The 19,122-nt window shown below is 43.7% G+C and overlaps 1 protein-coding gene across 2 annotated transcripts in view; it reads right to left on the reverse strand.

The window, feature by feature from the left end:
- USH1G (USH1 protein network component sans) overlaps positions 1-19,122 on the reverse strand; it is a 110,428-nt gene that overhangs the window by 12,840 nt on the left and 78,466 nt on the right. Inside the window, exon 3 of one of the 2 annotated variants that reach the window (XM_073608161.1) lies at positions 14,047-14,886. In XM_073608161.1, coding sequence (XP_073464262.1) covers positions 14,047-14,886 — 840 coding nt within the window. Of the gene's footprint in view, positions 1-14,042; positions 14,887-19,122 lie in introns of those variants that run through there. The other variant, XM_073608162.1, reaches the window with a different exon arrangement.

Consider the following 19,122-nt stretch of genomic DNA (forward strand, 5'->3'; position numbering starts at 1 on the left):
CTCTCCATACTCCATTGGCTGTGCTTTTTTGGCACATACACTATATATACAGGGACCACTGAAGGAGGGTTCACTGCTGAGCTCTGATGAAGAAGGGACGTGCCCTTCGAAACGCGTTAGCTAGTAGTGATGCCTGTATGTTCCTCTAAGACCTTTGGAAAGCTTCGCTCATCACTATAACTACTTGCTGCTTGTTGCTGCTCGAGTTTTATGGCACCTGATTGTACTACTGCTTGTGAGTAATTTCTTTTATTATTTTATTCAATAAATGTTTTACAAAAGATAATGCACATGGCCGGTGCGCCCCTCTCTCTTTTTATGTCGAAAAGGGTGGCGTTATCTTCTCGTTCACCTTACCCAGGTTTAGGCGGTGCGGATGATGACTCTGGGCTATTCTGTCAGTAATCGGGTTCCTGCTTTCCCTGTTATAGTGCATTCTTCTCAGGCGCCTAGTGCTTCTTGGGCCTTCTGTCTTCAGGCGTTCGTGGCGCATTTTTCACAAGTTCTACGAAGTGGATGGGTTGGCATCTGCGGGTGCCTTTTTTGGCCGCAAGCTTTTTGCAGGCTGCTGTTAAGAGGGTCTAATCCCTCTTGAAAGGGTATCGTTCAGGTTGGGTCCCAGCTTGTCCTGTGTGAAGCTCCTGTTACCTGGTTGGCTTTTGACAACGTCAGATGATGACGAAACGCGTCTGGGAAGGCACGCACTGACGTCACCACGCCATCGGAGTAAGAGAACGAGCTCCCCTTTTCTTGTATATGCCGGCCAGCTTTTGTATGTGCAATATCACTGTTTTAACTGTAAGTGACTACTTGTTTTTTAATAAATGTTTGGAGGATATCACACTATGGCCAGTCTTTTTCTCTTCTGGGCTACCTGGGCTTTCTATTGAGTACGTGGATACCGGAAGTGGGCCTTAGAGATTGATCCCCTGCCATCCGAACACTGTGATCATCAGCAAGCTTAGAGGCCTTGGCTGGGCTATAGCCATCTGCCTTTTTAAGCTTGCCGTCTGGTAAGCTCAATCAACAGCTACGGTGGTTGGGCACACTGCTTGTTTATGCATACTGTGGTGTTATTATTATTATTTTTCATGTTCCCAATGGACATTTTGTTTTTCCTGATGTCAACCGTTATGGACTTCATTTTTAGCGCAGCTTCCCCCATTCCTTAGACTTTTTGGTGTTATCGCACTGTATGCTGCTGCTTCTTACCACTGTTCTGTTAGCGCGGTATTTCCACATTTCTATGGCTTTTGTGTAAGCCTTGGGATTTTTCGTTGTCCCACCCCTCATGTTCAGCACTGCTTTGGGACGTCCCTACCGTTCTGAATAAAGAAGGCTGTGTCTGTCAATAAACGAATGAGAAAATAGGATTTTTTACTTACCGTAAAATCTATTTCTCTGAGTTCATTGACAGACACAGCACCCACCCCTCTATGGAGTTTTTTGATACTTCTATTACTGCTTGCTACTAAACTGAATACCTAGAGCAGGGAGGGGGGCATATACTGACGGAGGACAGCCCATGGACGTAGCCAGGGGTAGTGTTTTTTTGTTCTGCCTAGTCCTACTCCTGCGGAGATGATATAACCCTACCGTTCTGAATAAAGAAGGCTGTGTCTGTCAATGAACTCAGAGAAACAGATCTTACGGTAAGTAAAAAATCCTATTTTTTCAAACCCTAACAAAACTTTTTATACCTAAGAAGAGGCTCCACCCTGTGGTTTAAACAGGGAAGTGCTATACCACCCTCATACCAACTTCTAATTTGCTAAAGAGCTATGTATCAAACAAGTGTTTCAACGTTTCATATTATACTATTTAACTTTTAATCCTTCTTTTTTAGTGCTGCTGATCTATTTCTGCCTCTTTGAGCCAATTTTTTGTACATTGTACATGCACTTAGATCTGGATCCAGTTCCTGACAGTGGACAATGTCTATGTGGTATATGATGGCATAATCACTTTAATCTCCCCATCATGGCACATGTGTCAGGGGGACAACACAGAAGCACAGTTGTCACCCCATAAGAGTAAGTGTAACAGGGACTTTCATAGCCGAATGACCAGGTATTATGGTAAAGATGAACTCCGGGGGGAAAATTAAAACTAATCTTGCTGTGGGTCTTCCCAACACTGCAGGGGTTAAAGAAGTTGTAAAGGCAGAAGGTTTTTATCTTAATGCATTCTATGCATTAAGATAAAAAGCCTTCTGTGTGCAGCAGCCGCCCTCATCCCCTCTAATAGGTGCCGTCCAGATTCTCCTTCCTGGTTGGCTGAGACACAGCAGTGGCACCATTGGCACCCACTGCTGTCAATCAAAGTCAGTTAGCCAGTCAGGGGAGATAAGGGGATGGATTGGGTCAGGGCTCCATGTCAGATTCGACACAGGGAGCTGTGACTCGGCTTGGGTGCCCCCATAGCAAGCTGCTTGCAATGGGGGCATTCAACAGGAGGGAGGGGCCAGGATCACAGAAGAGGGATTCAAGAAGAGGAGGATCTGGGCTGCTCTGTGTAAAACCATTGCTACTGAGCAGGTAAGTATAACATGTTTATGATTCTTATAGGAATAAACACAAGACTTTACAATCACTTTAAATGCTCATCTTTACCTATGGTATTATTAAAAATGCTTTTATGTAGATTATCCATAACTCTCCTGGCATCTGGCACTTACCTCTTTCCCTCTAACACCCTGGGATGTGGGTTGCCTTTGGCCACTAGGAAGGCATATGCAGGCCTCTGCAGTCAGCATGGAGTCTGTACCTATCATTAGCATGTCGCAAAGCCTCCTGGACTTGTGCCCAAGTGGAATGAAGACCATGGAGATGCTTCTCTAACGCAGAACAAACGAGTCAGGCAACATGGAAGGTTGGAAACCATAGTTCGCCATAAACGGGGACAATTGGGAAGCAGAATTCAAGTCACTATTGTAAGCAAACTCTGCCCACGGTAAGAGGTCTGACCAGTTGTTATGATGGTCAGAAATATAGCAACGTAGGAAATGCTCCAAGGACTGATTGGCTTGTTCTGCGGCCCCATTAGACTGCGGGTAATTCGCAGAGGAGAAAGCAAGCTGATTTCCCAACTGTGCACAAAAGGCTCGCCAGAACCGGGACACAAACTGACTACCCCTGTCCGAGACACTAATCTTGGGTAGTCCATGTAAACGAAAGATCTCCCGAGCAAAAATGGAAGTCAGTTCCTTAGAAGTGGGCAACTTCTTAAGTGGAATACAATGGGACATTTTCGAGAACCGGTCAACCACCATAAGGATAACTGTGTTACCCTGGGAGTTGGGTAACTCAACAATGAAATCCATAGCCAGGTGGATCCAGGGCCTCTCTCCATTGGGTATGGGTTGTAGGAGGGCCACTGGAAGGTGTCGTGGAGTCTTACTCTGAGCACACATGGAACAGGCAGCTACGAAGGCGGTTACATCAGCACGTAGACTAGGCCACCAGAATTGTTAATAGCCCAAAAGAGTTGATTCTTCCCAGGGTGGCCAGCAGCCTTGGGAGAATGGTAAGTCTGGAGCACAGCAATACGGAGACTCTCTGGTTTCTCAGGAGGAGCATGGACCGGAGCGGCAAGAATTTTGTCACCCAAAAGAGAAGTGAGACTGGTGCGAACCGTAGCCAGAATATGATCAGGAGGATACACAGGAACCAGAACCCACTCCATCTTGGAAGTAGAGGAAAATTGTCGTGACAAAGCGTCAGCCCTTACATTCTTAGTACCGGGTAAGAATGAGACAATGTAATTGAAACTAGACAAGAAAAGAGCCCATCGCGCCCTTCTGGGAGAGAGGCGTTTAGCCTCAGACAAGAATGTGAGATTCTTATGGTCAGCAAGAATGAGAACCGGCACAGTGGTACCTTTCAAGGAGATGTCTCCATTCATTAGGGCTAAAATGATCGCTAATAGCTCTCTGTCACCAATCTCGTAATTGCACTCTGCAGGTGGCAATTTCTTGGAAAAGTAGCCACAAGGATGCATAGCGCTCTCAGAGGTAGGACGTTGAGACAGAAGGGCGCCAACTCCAGTCTCAGAAGCATCAATCTCAAGGATAAAAGGTAACGTAGGATCAGGATGTGCCAACACAGGAGCAGAAACAAAGGCAGCCTTGAGACTTTCAAATGCCTTAATGGATTCCGGCTTTGTCTAGTACTCCTAATGGCAGTGATGACTTTTCTCCCCCCTTCAGTATGGCTCAGGTTGAATCTTTGGTGTGGTTATTGGAGGATGACTCAGTTTATTTCTTTGAGCACTATTCAGCATGTTCCCAACAAGTGTTAGTGGAGTGTCTTAACGCAATGCAGTCTCTTGTCAGACGGGCAGAGTGTAAACTGAATTTTGTTCAGCCATTACTACAGGTATGGTCAGATCTATTACACTCAGCCTCAGTCAGATTGCAACAGCCCATTCCTGCTGCCAGGGACCTGCCTGCTGAGTGGTCTCTCCATCACCCACAGCAACCACAGTTGCAGCCCAATATACCCTGCTATCAACTAAATATCAGTATCCTGTTTCCACTTGATGCAACTACCCTGCCTTTAACCCATCTGCCTCTTCTCTACTGCTTGCAAAAATCCCACAAAAATCCCCCTTAGCCACTGCTCCCTCTTCTTTACCATACTCCAGCCCTTCTCTTCAATCAGCTGCACCCTCTACCTACAGCCCTGCAGTCACTTACAGAGCTTTCGTGGCTAAACCAAAGAAGAAACTGAAGTTTTTCCCAATCCATGCAATCCTGCCATTATCCCAGCCTACTTCTGCACCAGCTGATCTGCTCCAGCCTGCTTCCACACCAGCCGATCTGCTCCAGCCTGCTTTCACACCAGCCGATCTGCTCCATCCTGCCTCCATGATTGCCAATGGGGTTAGGCTAGCCTCTGATGGTCCTCAACCTGTTGACCCACCTAACCCTGCCAACCCTCTGCCTGCTGTCCAGCCTGATGCTCCAGTGTTTGCTGACCAGCCTGATGTGCCGGGGCCCACGGTCCAGCCTGATGTTCTGGTGCCCACGGTCCAGCCTGATGTTCCGGTGCCCACGGTCCAGCCTGATGTTCCGGTGCCCATGGTCCAGCCTGATGTTCCGGTGCCCGTTACCCAGCCTGTTGAGCCAGTGCCCGTTACCCAGCCTATTGAGCCGGTGCCTGTTACCCAACCTGCTGACACGGTGCTTGCTAAAACAGTTCCTGATGCCCAGCTCGCCGCTGTTTGTTGCTCCAGTGCCCACTGTTCAGCCTGTCGCTCTAGTGCCCACTACCCGGCCTGATGTTCCAGTGTCTTCTGTCCAGTCTGATGATCCGATGCCCGATGTCCGGCTTGATGATCCAGTTCCTGACGTACGGCCTGATTTTCCAGTACCTTCTGTCTCGCCTGATGTTCCAGTACCCTCTGTCTGGCCTGGTGTTCCAGTACCCTCTGTCTGGCCTGGTGTTCCAGAACCCTCTGTCTGGTCTGATGTTCCAGTACCCTCTGTCTGGCCTGATGTTCCAGTACCCTCTGTCTGGCCTGATGTTCCAGTACCCTCTGTCTGGCCTGATGTTCCAGTGCCTCTGCCTGCCGTCCAGTCTGCTGCCTGGCCTGAATTTCCAGTGCCTGCTGTCCAGTCTGATGATCCAATGCCTGGCTTGATGATCCAGTGCCTTTTTAGTCCCGTATAGAATATATATGCTCAAAAAAAACAGTGAATGTTCCTGTGAAATACTTGCTGCTAAATTATCACCAATTACACAATAGTGAAATACGTTTATCAAGCATTATACAACCAAAAAGTTATATATAGATATATATTTAAAGTGCCAGTGCTTAAATTAAATACAGTAAGTAAATTCATAAGAAAAATACATGTAACATAAATTCTGTGTCCATCCAAAAAATCTGTGGTGATTAGAATTAAGAAAAATAAGATAAAAATTAAAAAGATCTTCTAATGAAAAGTGCTTAAGGTGATTATTCTAATGCAGTGCTGATCAACATATAAATTCAATCCGTGTGTATTGTGCCCCAGCCCCAATGGGTTCAAACTCACCAAATGTAGTTGACCTCTTAGCTTATGCCAAAAAAGATCAAATAAAGCTTTCCACAGCTCCACTGTGCAGGGCTGGATATCCTTCACTTTTCCTGTCTCCTCTCACACAAAATCAGATGAGAGCTCACATACATAGAAGGGCCAAAGCAAAAGGTCTTTATTAAAAACTGTTTAAAATACTATTTAAAAACACTCAAATAGGGATTTTAATATATATCTACCTATTATTCAATGTGTATACATTGAGAGAGCACAGCTGCCCTGTGTTGGACTATACCATTTTACAGGGGTTTAACATCAGTCACAGTGCCATTATTGATTATTCAATGTTCTTAGTTATAATCCTGATGACCCTGTAATTTTTTTTTCTAGCCCTTTTGATAGGCCATTCTAAGATCATTGCCCCCATATTCTATCTCTCTAAATCCAATACTTGGGTTTTTTCTTTTTTGCTCAAATGCATCATTATTCAAACAATTTCTAGATTCTATGACACTAGCCAAAGGGAATACCTTCTAGCTGCTGTTGTTGCACAATATAGTGTACAGGAGATAGAGCCATCTGATTCCTTCTCAAGAACTTTATCAAAAAAAATAAACTTGTGTCATATTATTGTGTAATGTAGGTTATATTGTGAACGTTAGAAAAAAGCTCTGGGATGTTCCAAAAGAAGAGGATATCATCTATGTACCTATGCTACAACAAAATGATCAAGGGCCCATGATGTGCAGCATCTCAATAAAAAGAAACTGAAGCCAGGTGAAAGATTCTGAGTGTCCTGATACAATATTTTGAATTTCAATAATCTCTTGTCTTATGCCTGGTACTTATTCAGTCTCTTTGGCTTTCTGACATTGTTGGCACTAATACATTATGAACTGTAACTCTTTGGGTGTGTTGCTGTATCAATATAATATACATGGATTTTTTCTTATTCCATGAAGATACTACTTCCTTTAAGTTATCTATGATCCATTATTTTGTAGTGACCTGTGACTGATGGCGTTTTCTGTGACCCATTTTCAGCAGATTATCTGGTCATGTTCAAAACTGCCAATTACCATCTGTGTATTAGAAGAACAATGGATAACCTCCTAGATCCAACACACCACATCCTGATTGATGAGCAGATCCAAAGCACATATACATTTTCATAGTTATTAAAAAATCTTGCTGTTAAAAGGCTATTACAGAATAAAATGTACTTCACTAGATTTTTTCATACATTAAAGTCTCCTGTATTTCTCCCTTTCACCAGAAAATGCCCCAATTCACCTCACCCATCAACATATTACATACAGGCATATGCTGAAAATATATATCAATTTGGTCTTGCATGTTGATTACAATGGTAAGGTCTGGGTGAGTTCAACACACTTCTTGGGTCAGTTGACCCATTTCATCAGGAACTATGAAAGCTGCGTCACATTGAAAAACAGGTAAGTACCATGCTAGAGAAAGGTAATTACCATTGTTGCATGAATTTCACACTAATTACATAAATGTTACAATAATTTCTTAAAAAAAGTTTACAGAAGAGCCAAATTATTAATCAAGTATTTCAGGCTTCCAACTCTCCATACCTTCTTAATAAGAAAAGACTAGCAAAAAAAAAAAGTGGGTGGTCTTAACTGTCCTAACTGGAAACCTATTTTCCATCCGTCTGGCGGATCAGATGAAAACGGACAGGCGGTCCATAATCATCCGATCCACCCATAGAGGAGAGCAGAGATCTGACAGGTCCGTCCCTGCACAGTGTGAAGAGACGGACTTGTCATCCGCTGGCTCAGCGGGGATCAATGGAGTGATCCCTGCTGAGCAAGCGGATGGCTGAATACAGATCTGTATGTGTGAAAGAGCCCTAAGGGGGAGACTTACTTAACCTGGAGCAGTCAGAATATGGTGCAGCTGTACATGGTACCCAATCAGCTTCTAACTTTAGCTTGTTCAATTTAGCGTTGGCAATAAAACCTGAAAGCTGATTGGTTTCTATGCAGAAATGCACCAGAATTTGCACTCTACAGTTTTAGTAAATAAACCCCTAAGGGTCCAAAAAGAGTAATCTATTATCTATGTTTTTTACTGCAGCAAGTATCTGCTTGTCTAGATTACACAATTCTCGTTAAGATAAAATTTACCCCTTAAATCATTGTACAAGATGGGTCATAAACAGGGATGACTTTAACCAGTACCTATAGTCAAATGACGGGTGGGTGGGACATTTGTCGTTCTGAGTGGACGTGGGCCGCGCTGCGGCACGATCTGTTATCCACTGTGTCAACCAGACAATCACAGAAGATCAGGGGTTTTTATTCATGCCAATCATTGTGTACTATTGTGTTGATCTCTGTGGTTGGTCAAAAGAGACATATGGTCAAAGCTTTTCTGGCTATACTTCTCTTGTGAGTCACAGAAGTACAATTCCTTTTACCCAGATTCAGCTAAAAGAGAACTATTTCCCGCTATCAGCTTACGGTGCAGACTGCTCCATACTCTGCTCTGGAAGCATCCTAACAATAATATTGGGATCCACCCTGCTGTCCGATTGACAGCTGGCTCTGCCTTTCAGCTCCCGCCCCTTCCCCAGCCCAGCGCTCCAGTGAGCATTGGAAGGGCAGAGCAGAGAGCACTGACAGGCAGTTCCTGCTCTCTGCTCAGAACGACTATGAACTGAGGGATCAGTGGTCTTATAACCGACATGGGACAGCTGCAGCATCACACAGATGTTACAGCATTGTGGTAAGTATGGATGTTTACTAACACATGTCAAAGTTGCAAAATTGTGCTTAGGCATTAAGACTTGTATTACCCTTAGCCAGGGGTTAAAATCCCATACTTCATAATCCAGCAGTGTTTATTAGAATTCTGTGCTTTAAACTCATAATTTTACGGGGAATCTTTATAGACATACAGTTTTGTTTGCGAGTAGTCCACTCCTCAGAATAGTTATTCCAGCTTATATTCAATATATATATATATATATATATATATATATATATATATATATATATATATATATATATATATATATATATATATAAATAAAAATATATATATATATATATGTATTTATTAGTGTCTTGCAAGTGTATTCCTAACTTCTTTCCCTTCGTTCAGTATCCTTTTTAATTTTGACATCCCTGCAATACTGGTTAGGGTCATGCCCTTTATGGAGACTATAATGTATGAGGCAATATAGGGACATAGATTTTATTTGGTAAAAGTTTTTTAACAACAGAATATAATAAAAATGATCATTTTAAAAAAAAAAAAATTTTAAATAAATATTAAAAAGGGAAAAATATTTTGGATCCGCTCAGCACCTGAGTCTCAGCCCATACCAAACCTACAGTACCTATGACTACAGTTTTTAGGAAAAACAGTTCTACTTGTCACATTCATCTATTCAACACAATTCACCATTCATCCCCAACATATAAGAGATTCCTCAAAAGCAGCCATTCTCAACCAAGGATCCTCCAGAGGTTGATAGTGGTTCCTAAAGCTGTAGTTGATTGGCCTCTCATCTAATGGTGCCCACATTGTTTTGGGCTCAAGGTCACCTGGCATAGTCAGCTGCATGGAGTTGTCTATGGAGGTTGCATTCTGACCATTACTATCAGGGCTGGTGCTACCACTAGGCAAACTAGGCGGCCGCCTAGGGTGCACTGCTGCCTAGGGCGCCCAGCCGCTGGTTTCCCTACTCTCTGTCTCTGCGCTATGTTTGTTTTGTAGGGGATGCCTCTGCTGCAGGTTACTCAGGCAGCCGCTCTGTAGTGTCATTATAGAGGTGCAGCACTAGAGGACATGTCCTGATGGAACTGAAGCAAACATCCCCTGCACGCCTCTACGATCAGTGCTGTGGAGCCAGGGGGGGCGGCAAAATGAGGTTTCGCCTGGGGTGTCAAAAATCCTTGCACCAGCCCTGACTACTATTAAAGGGAGCATTCTTTCCACTAACTACCAATGTAAGGGGCATTGTACTCACTAAACAACAATGTACTGGTTTTAACAGGGGTTCCCCAAAACCTGAAACTAATTTTAAAGGTTCCTCTGGGGTAAAATGGTTGAGAACAGCTTTTTTAAAGTGTGTCTTTTTCTTGTTTTAAAAGTTTTTAAATTATGGTGGCATTTTTCTGGCTACTAGTAGAATATTACATTTTTTTCAATATATAAAAAATATTTCCTATTTGTCTTTTTCCATATACTGTATGTCTGTTATACCCTAAGCTTTATTTGTTAAATACTATATTTATATTAAATCTGAAGACAGGGTATGCTCTCATTAGACTTTCATTAGTATATATTTCTCAAATAAGTGACATTTGCAGGGTAAAAACGACCTCCCTATTAGGCTTAATGTACACGGGACGTTTTAAAACCTCTCCTGAGAACTATTTGACTTGACAGATAGTAACTGACGCTTAAAAATGTCCGTTTTGCCTTGTTTAGCTGAGTTCAGCCACATTTGCATTTTTTTTTAAAAAAAGCTTTTTTTTGCAAATAGTCATAAATGAAAAATGCCTGTAAACCAAACGTGGCTAAATGCAAGTTATCACCCATGCCTGGCGCTCTGAAACCCTGTTGCCTGATGTTGTTGGCACTACTTTGAAAGAATACTGCTTTCAAGGTAATGGTCCATAGTGAACAGTTCCCCATGGGACCAAATGGATCTTGAGAGAGGAACTCTAGAACCACTGTGTGGTCCCACTGGGGAAAAATATACTGTATCTTTGGAAGTCTAAACTTCAGAACTGCTCTCATGAGTTGCTCGATTAGTTGATCATATGCCCATTTCTTCCTGGTGAAGAACAAAAAGGCTGAAATTTGAATCTTTAGTGAACTAAAGCCAAGACCCAAGTCCATCTGCAAAAAAGATAACAGCTGGGAAATGTCTGGGTTGTGTGAGTTCCGACCTGCCACACATGCTGTGAACCTGTCCCAAACTGGGAAAGAAACAATGTTAGCCAAAAGCTTCCTGGACTTCTGCAGGGTCCTGATTACTGCTGGAGAACAAGTCAACTTCTCTGACCCTTCCCTCACAACCCCCAGGCCCAAAGGGTGAGTTGTACCGATTAAGGGTGAAGGAGCTCCCTTGAGACAGGGGTTGTGGATAACTTGAGAACTGAATCAGTGGGATGAGACTGAGTTCTATGGCCGGGGCAAACCATGGCCCGTCAGGCCAATAGAGCAAGATAGCTGTCGCCCTGCGATTCTTTAACAGTAGACTCACCAGGAACTTCTTTACCAGAAATAATAGAGGAAAAGCTGAGAATAGGTTTGGTATAGGCTAGGTGGCAGTCCACTGGGTAGGGCAAAGCATCTATGCCTTTTGCCAGCAGGTGAGGAGAGTGAGAGAGAAAGAAACCTGGGTAACTTGTGGTTGGCTGGGGAGGTGAACAAATCCAGGTGAGTTAGGCTCACAGCCAGTGATTTGGGAGATGGTGTCTGGATGAAGGCTCCTTTTGCTGACATCTAGAGAACTCCTAGAGAGGCAGTCCACTGTGGCAGTCTGAGAGCCCAGGAAGTAAACTGCCTAAAGTTCCTGGAGATTTTCCTTTGCAAGACTAGGATTGGTTCCACTTCTGAAGAGGGTCCTGCTTTGGGCCCCCCACTTTAAAAGGTAAGAAACCACTGCCCTGTTCCCTAAAGAATGATTGGTTAATTTTGAATATATGGCACCAGGGCTGTGAGTGCCTTCAGTGCTGCCCAAACTTCCAGCATATGGGAAGTGTGCATGTCTCCTCTCTTGGGAATCTCCACCTGCCTTCAATCCTAAGATGGTTGCAAATGGCTGCCCAAACATTTGCACTGACAAAGGTAGTAACAATAGTCCATGGTAATGGACCTAAGGTGCTGGATTGAGTAAGAATTCCTTGGGTTATCCACTACTAGAGTCTCCTGTGAATCTGGGAAAAAAAATATTTTTTTATCTTGCTGAGATACAGTTGTGGTGCATCTGATGTGTTTTTATGTATATAATGTACATGGAGATGTGTGTATATGATATGTATGTTTTTTTTTCTTTTTTTTTAAAAAAACACCCCTGTGTTTCCACTAAATCCTACATCCAATGGGATTAGTAGTGAATGTAGGTTTTGTAAATGCTTTTTTTTTTATTTAAAGTGTACTTTGCTGTCCCCACCGATCACACTCCCATCTTCAGTGTGGACATCTGAAGCCCTCTGGCATCTCCTTCCGGGATACAGCGCTGCTGGCTATCTCACGCATGTGCATATCATACAAATTGCGGTGAGGCGATGCTACAAGCGGCGGATGCCCATTGACTCCTGGAATTGATGACACTCATATCCCAGGAGCCAATGGGCGTGGAGACATGTCATACCTCACCATAAACACATACTAATTTACTGATCGTTAGGGATGAGCCAAACACCCCCCTGTTCGGTTCGCACCAGAACATGCGAACAGCTAATTTTAAAGGCTTATATGCAAGTAGAAGAAGACGCCGCGGAGGAAGATGCCAGACAAGAACACCGGAGCAAGAAGCAGAGGATTGGAGGAAGGTCCAGAGGAAGAAGAAGATGGAGGAAGAAATTGAAGGAAGATAGAAGAAAGAAGATGGAAAGAAGAAGAGACTTTAAATAAAGGAATTGTCAAAAACTGTCTTTTGTCATTTTTAATATTTTTGACACTTTTTTTGTGAAATGGTAGGGGTACTCCCTTACCATTTCACATGGGGGGGGCTGGGATCTGTGGGTCCCCTTGTTAAAGGCGGCTTCCAGATTCCGATAAGCCCCCCGCCCGCAGACAACCACGGGCAAGGGTTGTGGGGATGAGGCCCTTGTCCCCATCCACATGGGAACAAGGTGCTTTGGGGGGGACCCCAAAGCACCCTCCCAATGTTGAGGGCATGTGGCCTGGTACGGTTAAGGAGGGGGGGCTCTCTCCTCCCCCTTCTTTTTCTGCGGCCTGCCAGGTTGCGTGCTCAGATAAGGGTCTGGTATGGATTTTTGGGGGGACCCCATGCGTTTTTTTTTTTAATTTTGGCGCAGGGTTCCCCTTAAAATCCATACCAGACCTGTAGGGCCTGGTATGGAATTTAGGGGGACCCCCCACGCCATTTTTTTTAAAATTTTGGTTCAAGGTCCCCCTGTGGGGAATTTCCAATGCCGTTTTTATCAATGAACTTTTATGTGTATTGTCGGACCGACTATTCATTAAAAGCCTGGAGTAGTTTTAAATGACTTTTTTTCCTTTGAAATGTCATTTTGCTGTCAGACTGTTCTAAACACGGGAAATATGCGCCCCTTTACAGGCATACTATAGACACCCCTATTTAACCACTTCCTTACGTGGCTATTGTCAAATGACGTCCACAGATGGGATCTCCCATCCTTTGTGGACGTCATATGACGGCCTGGGCTTCCCGGCCGCCTAGGGACGTCAATTTTTTTTGGGTACAACGTCGCACGACCGCGCAATTGTCGTTTAAAGTGCGACAGCGCTGAAAACTAAAAATTGGCCTGGGGAGGAAGGGGGTGAAAATGCCCTGTATTGAACCGGTTAAATGAATATTACACTTTTATTGTTTCACTTTAAGCATTATTAAAATTACTGCTCCCGAAAAAACTGCCATTTTTAAAACTTTTTTTTGCATTGATCCATGTCCCCTGGGGCAGGACCCAGGTCCCCAAACACTTTTTTATGACAATACCATGCATATAAGCTTTTAAAATTAGCACTGTTGATTTCTCCCATAGACTTTTTAAAGGGTGTTCCACGGCTTTCGAATTTGCCGCGAACACCCGAAATTGTTTGCTATTTGGCGAACAGCCGATGTTCATGTCGAACATGAGTTCGACTTGAACTCGAAGCTCATCCCTACTGATCGTTTGTAAAGTTTTCCTGCTGGACCCCAAAGTTTGGTTGAATACTCCAGCAATGCTTCTTTAGAACTACCACAAAAATATAATTTACCATCATCGCTTCGGATAAAAATACAGTTTATCATTCAAGAATGTTTTTATCATTGAAATACTTACAGCTCAGTATCTCCTATTGATTGGGGTCTACCTAGTGCCTGTTTTCTCCTCTGGATACCCTCTAGTATTTTTTTGCGAGGTCCCAAGGGAATGTGTATACCCTTCAGGTCATTGTCTGAGCAAAGTGTCAGAGCTGCCAAATCAATCTTCTCACCCTGCAAAAGGGTGGAAAACTCTGACATCTGCAGCGATGCCAAAAAAGTCTCTAGGGGGCTGGTGTCGGGTTCCTCTTCATCATCAAACCCTAACTCCTCTTCTTCCCATGGCAGCTCCTGTTCATTTCTCTCCTGCAGGCTACGGGCACTGCCAATACTATCATCCAAACTTGAAGAACGTTTGAGTCTACTCCGCAGCTTCACAAGCTCCCTTTGCATGGTATGTTCATTTTCCTCATTCCTGCCTACTCCAAACAGCCCACTGCTCAGATAGTTCCTCCTAAAAACCATAGTGCCAAGACCTGGTCTGGTGAAAAGGGAATCATGTCCAGAGTCAGTGCTGACTTCAGAGTGAGCAGAATCCACATGTAGTCCAGGGTCACTGACAGCTCTTGATAACGAATCCTCCTCATGAACGAACATATCCCGGAGATGTTGTCGGCCTCGATCCCGGGGACTGGCATAGGTGCCTTGCTTCACAAACATGACGTCATTTCCTAACTGAAGTCCAGAAAGTGAGCGCACACTCTTCCGACCATCCTCATATATCTTAAAAGTTCCATCGTTCTGCTTCCGTTTCTCCAGTTTCTTCTGCACCTTTGATTTGCCCTTTGTGGTGCCCGCAGTGTGGGAATATGGCATGGTGGCAAGTAATGTGGCACTGGGGAGGCGCTGGCTCACTGAGCTGGGAAAAGAAACAGACAAGGGGTTACTATGATTGCACTTTTAGATTCATTGCAGCTGTATTATAATACATCTGTTTCTTAAAAGGAGTGAGGAGGTCGCGAGAACATGCGATTGCATGCAGCCACACACCACAGGGTTACTTGCGATAAGTGACAGGTGTCCAAGACTGGACACAGTCAGCTGGAGCCTGGACCTAATACAAGATTTTATCAAAGAAATGTATTAATATGTTCTGTGCTACCAATTAATATGTGCTGTGTGATGTAGCGCATAGGGCGGAGCCTGAGGGATTGCAGACTGGAATTTACGTGAAAGCAGGAAGAACGGTATCCCTGTGATTGCTTTATAGCAGGGATATGCAATTAGTGGACCTCAAGCTGTTGCAAAACTACAAGTTCCATCATGTCTCTGCCTCTAGATGTCATGCTTGTGGCTGTCAGAGTCTTGCAATGCCTCATGAAACTTGTAGCTCTGCAACAGCTGGAGGTCTGCTAATTGCATATCCATGCTTTATAGCATTTTTTATGAATGTAAGCACCTGTAGCAGTACCCCCGTAGGGGCTGCTGGATATTGTGGTCCTGTCACCTGTCACCTCTGCCCAGCCCGGCATTCACCTTAGAGACAATGAACAGTCCGTATGTTTGATTTGTATTTTATTGAGGGATTTTGAACTTGGATAGGGTAGGGGAAATTATGGGATGCCCAGAATCAATGGTAGAAGCAATTGGATGATCAGTTGGAACCTTTATTTACTCTTCTAGATCTCCAGCCTCCTCCAGCACAATGCTTATTTGCAGACTGTTTCTCTCGCTCCTGTACAATACCTGGTTCCTGGTACAGCTAGCACATGGTAGGCCCAACTCTGGCTCTGTCAGACCTTAGCAACTGCCATTTGCAGGCAGGGACCGTAGGCCCCTTTGATATAGCAACAAAATAGGAAAGTCTTTTAGTGCTAGCTGACCTTTGGTGGACTACTGCTCCCAGTCAGTCCTCTTCAGGCCCTGCCGGCCCTCCTGAAATCAGCTGCCTGACTCCACTGCCCATGACATCACAGTCTATCCTGTTGGCTCTACATCCATCTCAGACTGCACACTCCTAGTCCGCTCCAGCATGCCTTCCCAGCTTTCCCAACTGTGCCTGTTACTCAGAGCCCTCCTGGCCAGATCCTTTTTTTTCTCAGAAAGGCTCCGACTTGCACCCGAACCCCACAGGCCCAAGGTCACCCGCTCCCAGACTGGGGAGTTCCCCAACAACCTAGTGTTCCATCTCCAGCTTCTTCTACTCGACAACTCCTCCCCAGCTGGGCTGACCCTGGGTATATAAAGAAGGCCTGCCTCCTGCCAATTCTAGTTGGGGATTGGTCAGGGCTCCCTGAGACACCTTGGACAGCTCCACCTCTCTTCCCCTCCTCTCTCCTAGAATCATCTGGAAGCCAGAGGGAGGTAACCGAAAGATTATGCCATCTGTGAGTCACCAGCCTACTCTGAGCCACTCCCAGCCCACTAGCTTCCAGCTAGGCCTGTCTAAGTTTACCTGCTCTGACAAAAATCTCACCTCTAGCACCTACCTAGGTAGAGGGTGCTACACATCATTTTAACTGTAATAAAGCATTCCTTTACAATACACTATTGGGGGCATCCTCTCTACATGGCATGGAAATCACCATACATTGCATGGGTAAGACACTCTTAAAAGGACCAGCACCTTATTACCCTGGAGGAACACCTCACAGGATATGAGCACCCTAGTGAGTGGGAAGCCACAATTCAGGGTCCTGGTACATGTTATTGAATGAAGAGAACCAAGCTGGATATGATTTTAAATGCGTTGTATATCACGCTACTAAGGTGAGGGCACTGAGAGCACAATGGTGATCGGGAGAGGTGGTTTAGAAGCTTATGAAGACTTTTGGATTTGAATCTCACATCATACACTTAATGAACTGTCACTTTTTTAAGAACTGATACAGTGTAACACTGGATGTGTATGAAGGACACTATTGCTATCACGTTGGTACTTAGTCGGTTTTCATGTTATTTCACATTTATAATTTTGAGATTGGTAGCGCAGCACATATTAACTCCTTTGTGATTAAGAATAAAACAAATCTTAGTGCCTAAGCACAACTTTGCAACTTTGACATGTGTTAGTAAAACCTTTACATATCATCACACTTTGTGCATCCAGGTGCATTATACTTGTTTTTTCAGGACAAATTGGACTTTTATTTGATGGTAAATGGTAACGGATAGCTCCATTTTTTTATTATCAAACAAAAACTGGCCCAAATTAGTAAAAAAAAAAAATTTTTTAAATGTAGCTGTATATTTCTTGCTACTACCATAACCTTCCACCTAAGAACAACCCAAATTAAATTTTCCTGCTCCCGACAATCACAGCAATACCACATATGTGTATGTTAGTTGTTATTTGTACCCGCAGTACAGCCCAAAACAATAGTGCACATTTTGCTTTTTTTTTTATCCAACCTAAAACACACTGACACTAATACTGATACTAACCCTGACCTTGAACCAAACACCAATGCCCCGTACACACGGTCGGACTTTGTTCGGACATTCCGACAACAAAATCCTAGGATTTTTTCAGACGGATGTTGGCTCAAACTTGTCTTGCATACACACGGTCACACAAAGTTGTCGGAAAATCCGATCGTTCTAAACGCGGTGACATAAAACACGTACGTCGGGACTATAAACGGGGCAGTGGCCAATAGCTTTCATCTCTTTATTTATTCTGAGCATGCGTGGCACTTTGTGCGTCGGATTTGTCTACACACGATCGGAATTTCCGACAATGGATTTTGTTGTCGGAAAATTTTATAGCCTGCTCTCAAACTTTGTGTGTCGGAAAATCCGATGGAAAATGTGTGATGGAGCCCACACACGGTCGGAATTTCCGACAACAAGGTCCTATCACACATTTTCCGTCGGAAAATCCGGCCATGTGTACGGGGCATTAGGGTCCCTTCACACCAGTGCGTAGTGCAGAAACCTGCGCTCTGTAAGGGTTTCCCGCAGCGCATTCAAGACGCACTGCCCTTGCAATCTGCAGCAGGTGTCAATGAAATGCTACCCAAATCCCAAAGCACAGGGCATAACTCTGACACTGACCTAGCTCAAACCTTGATCTAGGAATTTTTTGTATGTTTTTTTATTATTATTTTTATATATATATATATAGAATTATTTTTTTATTTTACACACACTTTTTTTTTTTTTTTTCTCTGAAAGGAGGGAGAGAGAGACGATGTATGTAAATCGTTAGTACGGAGCCCGGTGCTCCCACTAAGACTATCCCCTGTGCGCGCTCCCAGCACAAAGAGAGATACGCATATATGCAGACCCACGGAAAAAAGCCCAGTTCAGTGGAGTCGCATATTTTCGTACGCTCGGCGTGAAGGGGTTATTTACCTTTCATTTATGAATTGTGCAAACACAAGTTTGTGCGTGCTGCAACCCACAGATCATTATTTGGTTAATCAACTATGTTTATTTTATTGGTATAATTTTATCAATACTGTGGGTGTCAATTTGCTTTGCTTACATGCACAGTAAACTGGTTAGAAGTAGAGTAGCCATCTACTTGATATATAACATTCCCAAGGGTCTATTTTTCGTTCAAGCTGAACCAAATGTCACTGCATGTTTTTGAATAAATTAATTCCATGTATCATTAGCTCCATCTAGTGGACAAAATGCAGTATAGGGGATATGGGAAATTATACTGCATTTTGGTCACTAGATGGAGCTGATGATACAGGAATTAAGCTATTCAAAAACACAGTATGGTGAAATTTTGTTCAGTTTGCAAGAATGTTTCTGACATTTGTGCAACAAATGTTTTATAAATTGACCCCCAAGTGTTTTAGCTGTATACAAACACAGTTTCAGCACCATGGAGAGTTATTGCCAGTAGATTCTCTTGTAGAGGGATTATTATTCTTCACATTTTATATGTGATAGCTGTTTACAGACTGGTGCACATTCATCCTATTGTAAATAGTGTGAATGTGACCGCAGAATGCCAAGAGAGGGTGTATATCACACGAATGCTCAAAATGACAAATCCTTTGGCACGGCTATCATTATTTAATCCACATCTTCTGAAGAACCACCCAGGCTGCCACGAACCTGCCCCTTGTTTTTTATTCTTATCCTCTATGGAGCAGTATAGCATACATTAGAACAGAATTACAGTAAGAGAGGGTAT

The sequence above is a fragment of the Aquarana catesbeiana genome, linkage group LG12 (genome assembly GCF_042186555.1).
Source record: "Aquarana catesbeiana isolate 2022-GZ linkage group LG12, ASM4218655v1, whole genome shotgun sequence".
Lineage (NCBI taxonomy): Eukaryota > Metazoa > Chordata > Amphibia > Anura > Ranidae > Aquarana > Aquarana catesbeiana.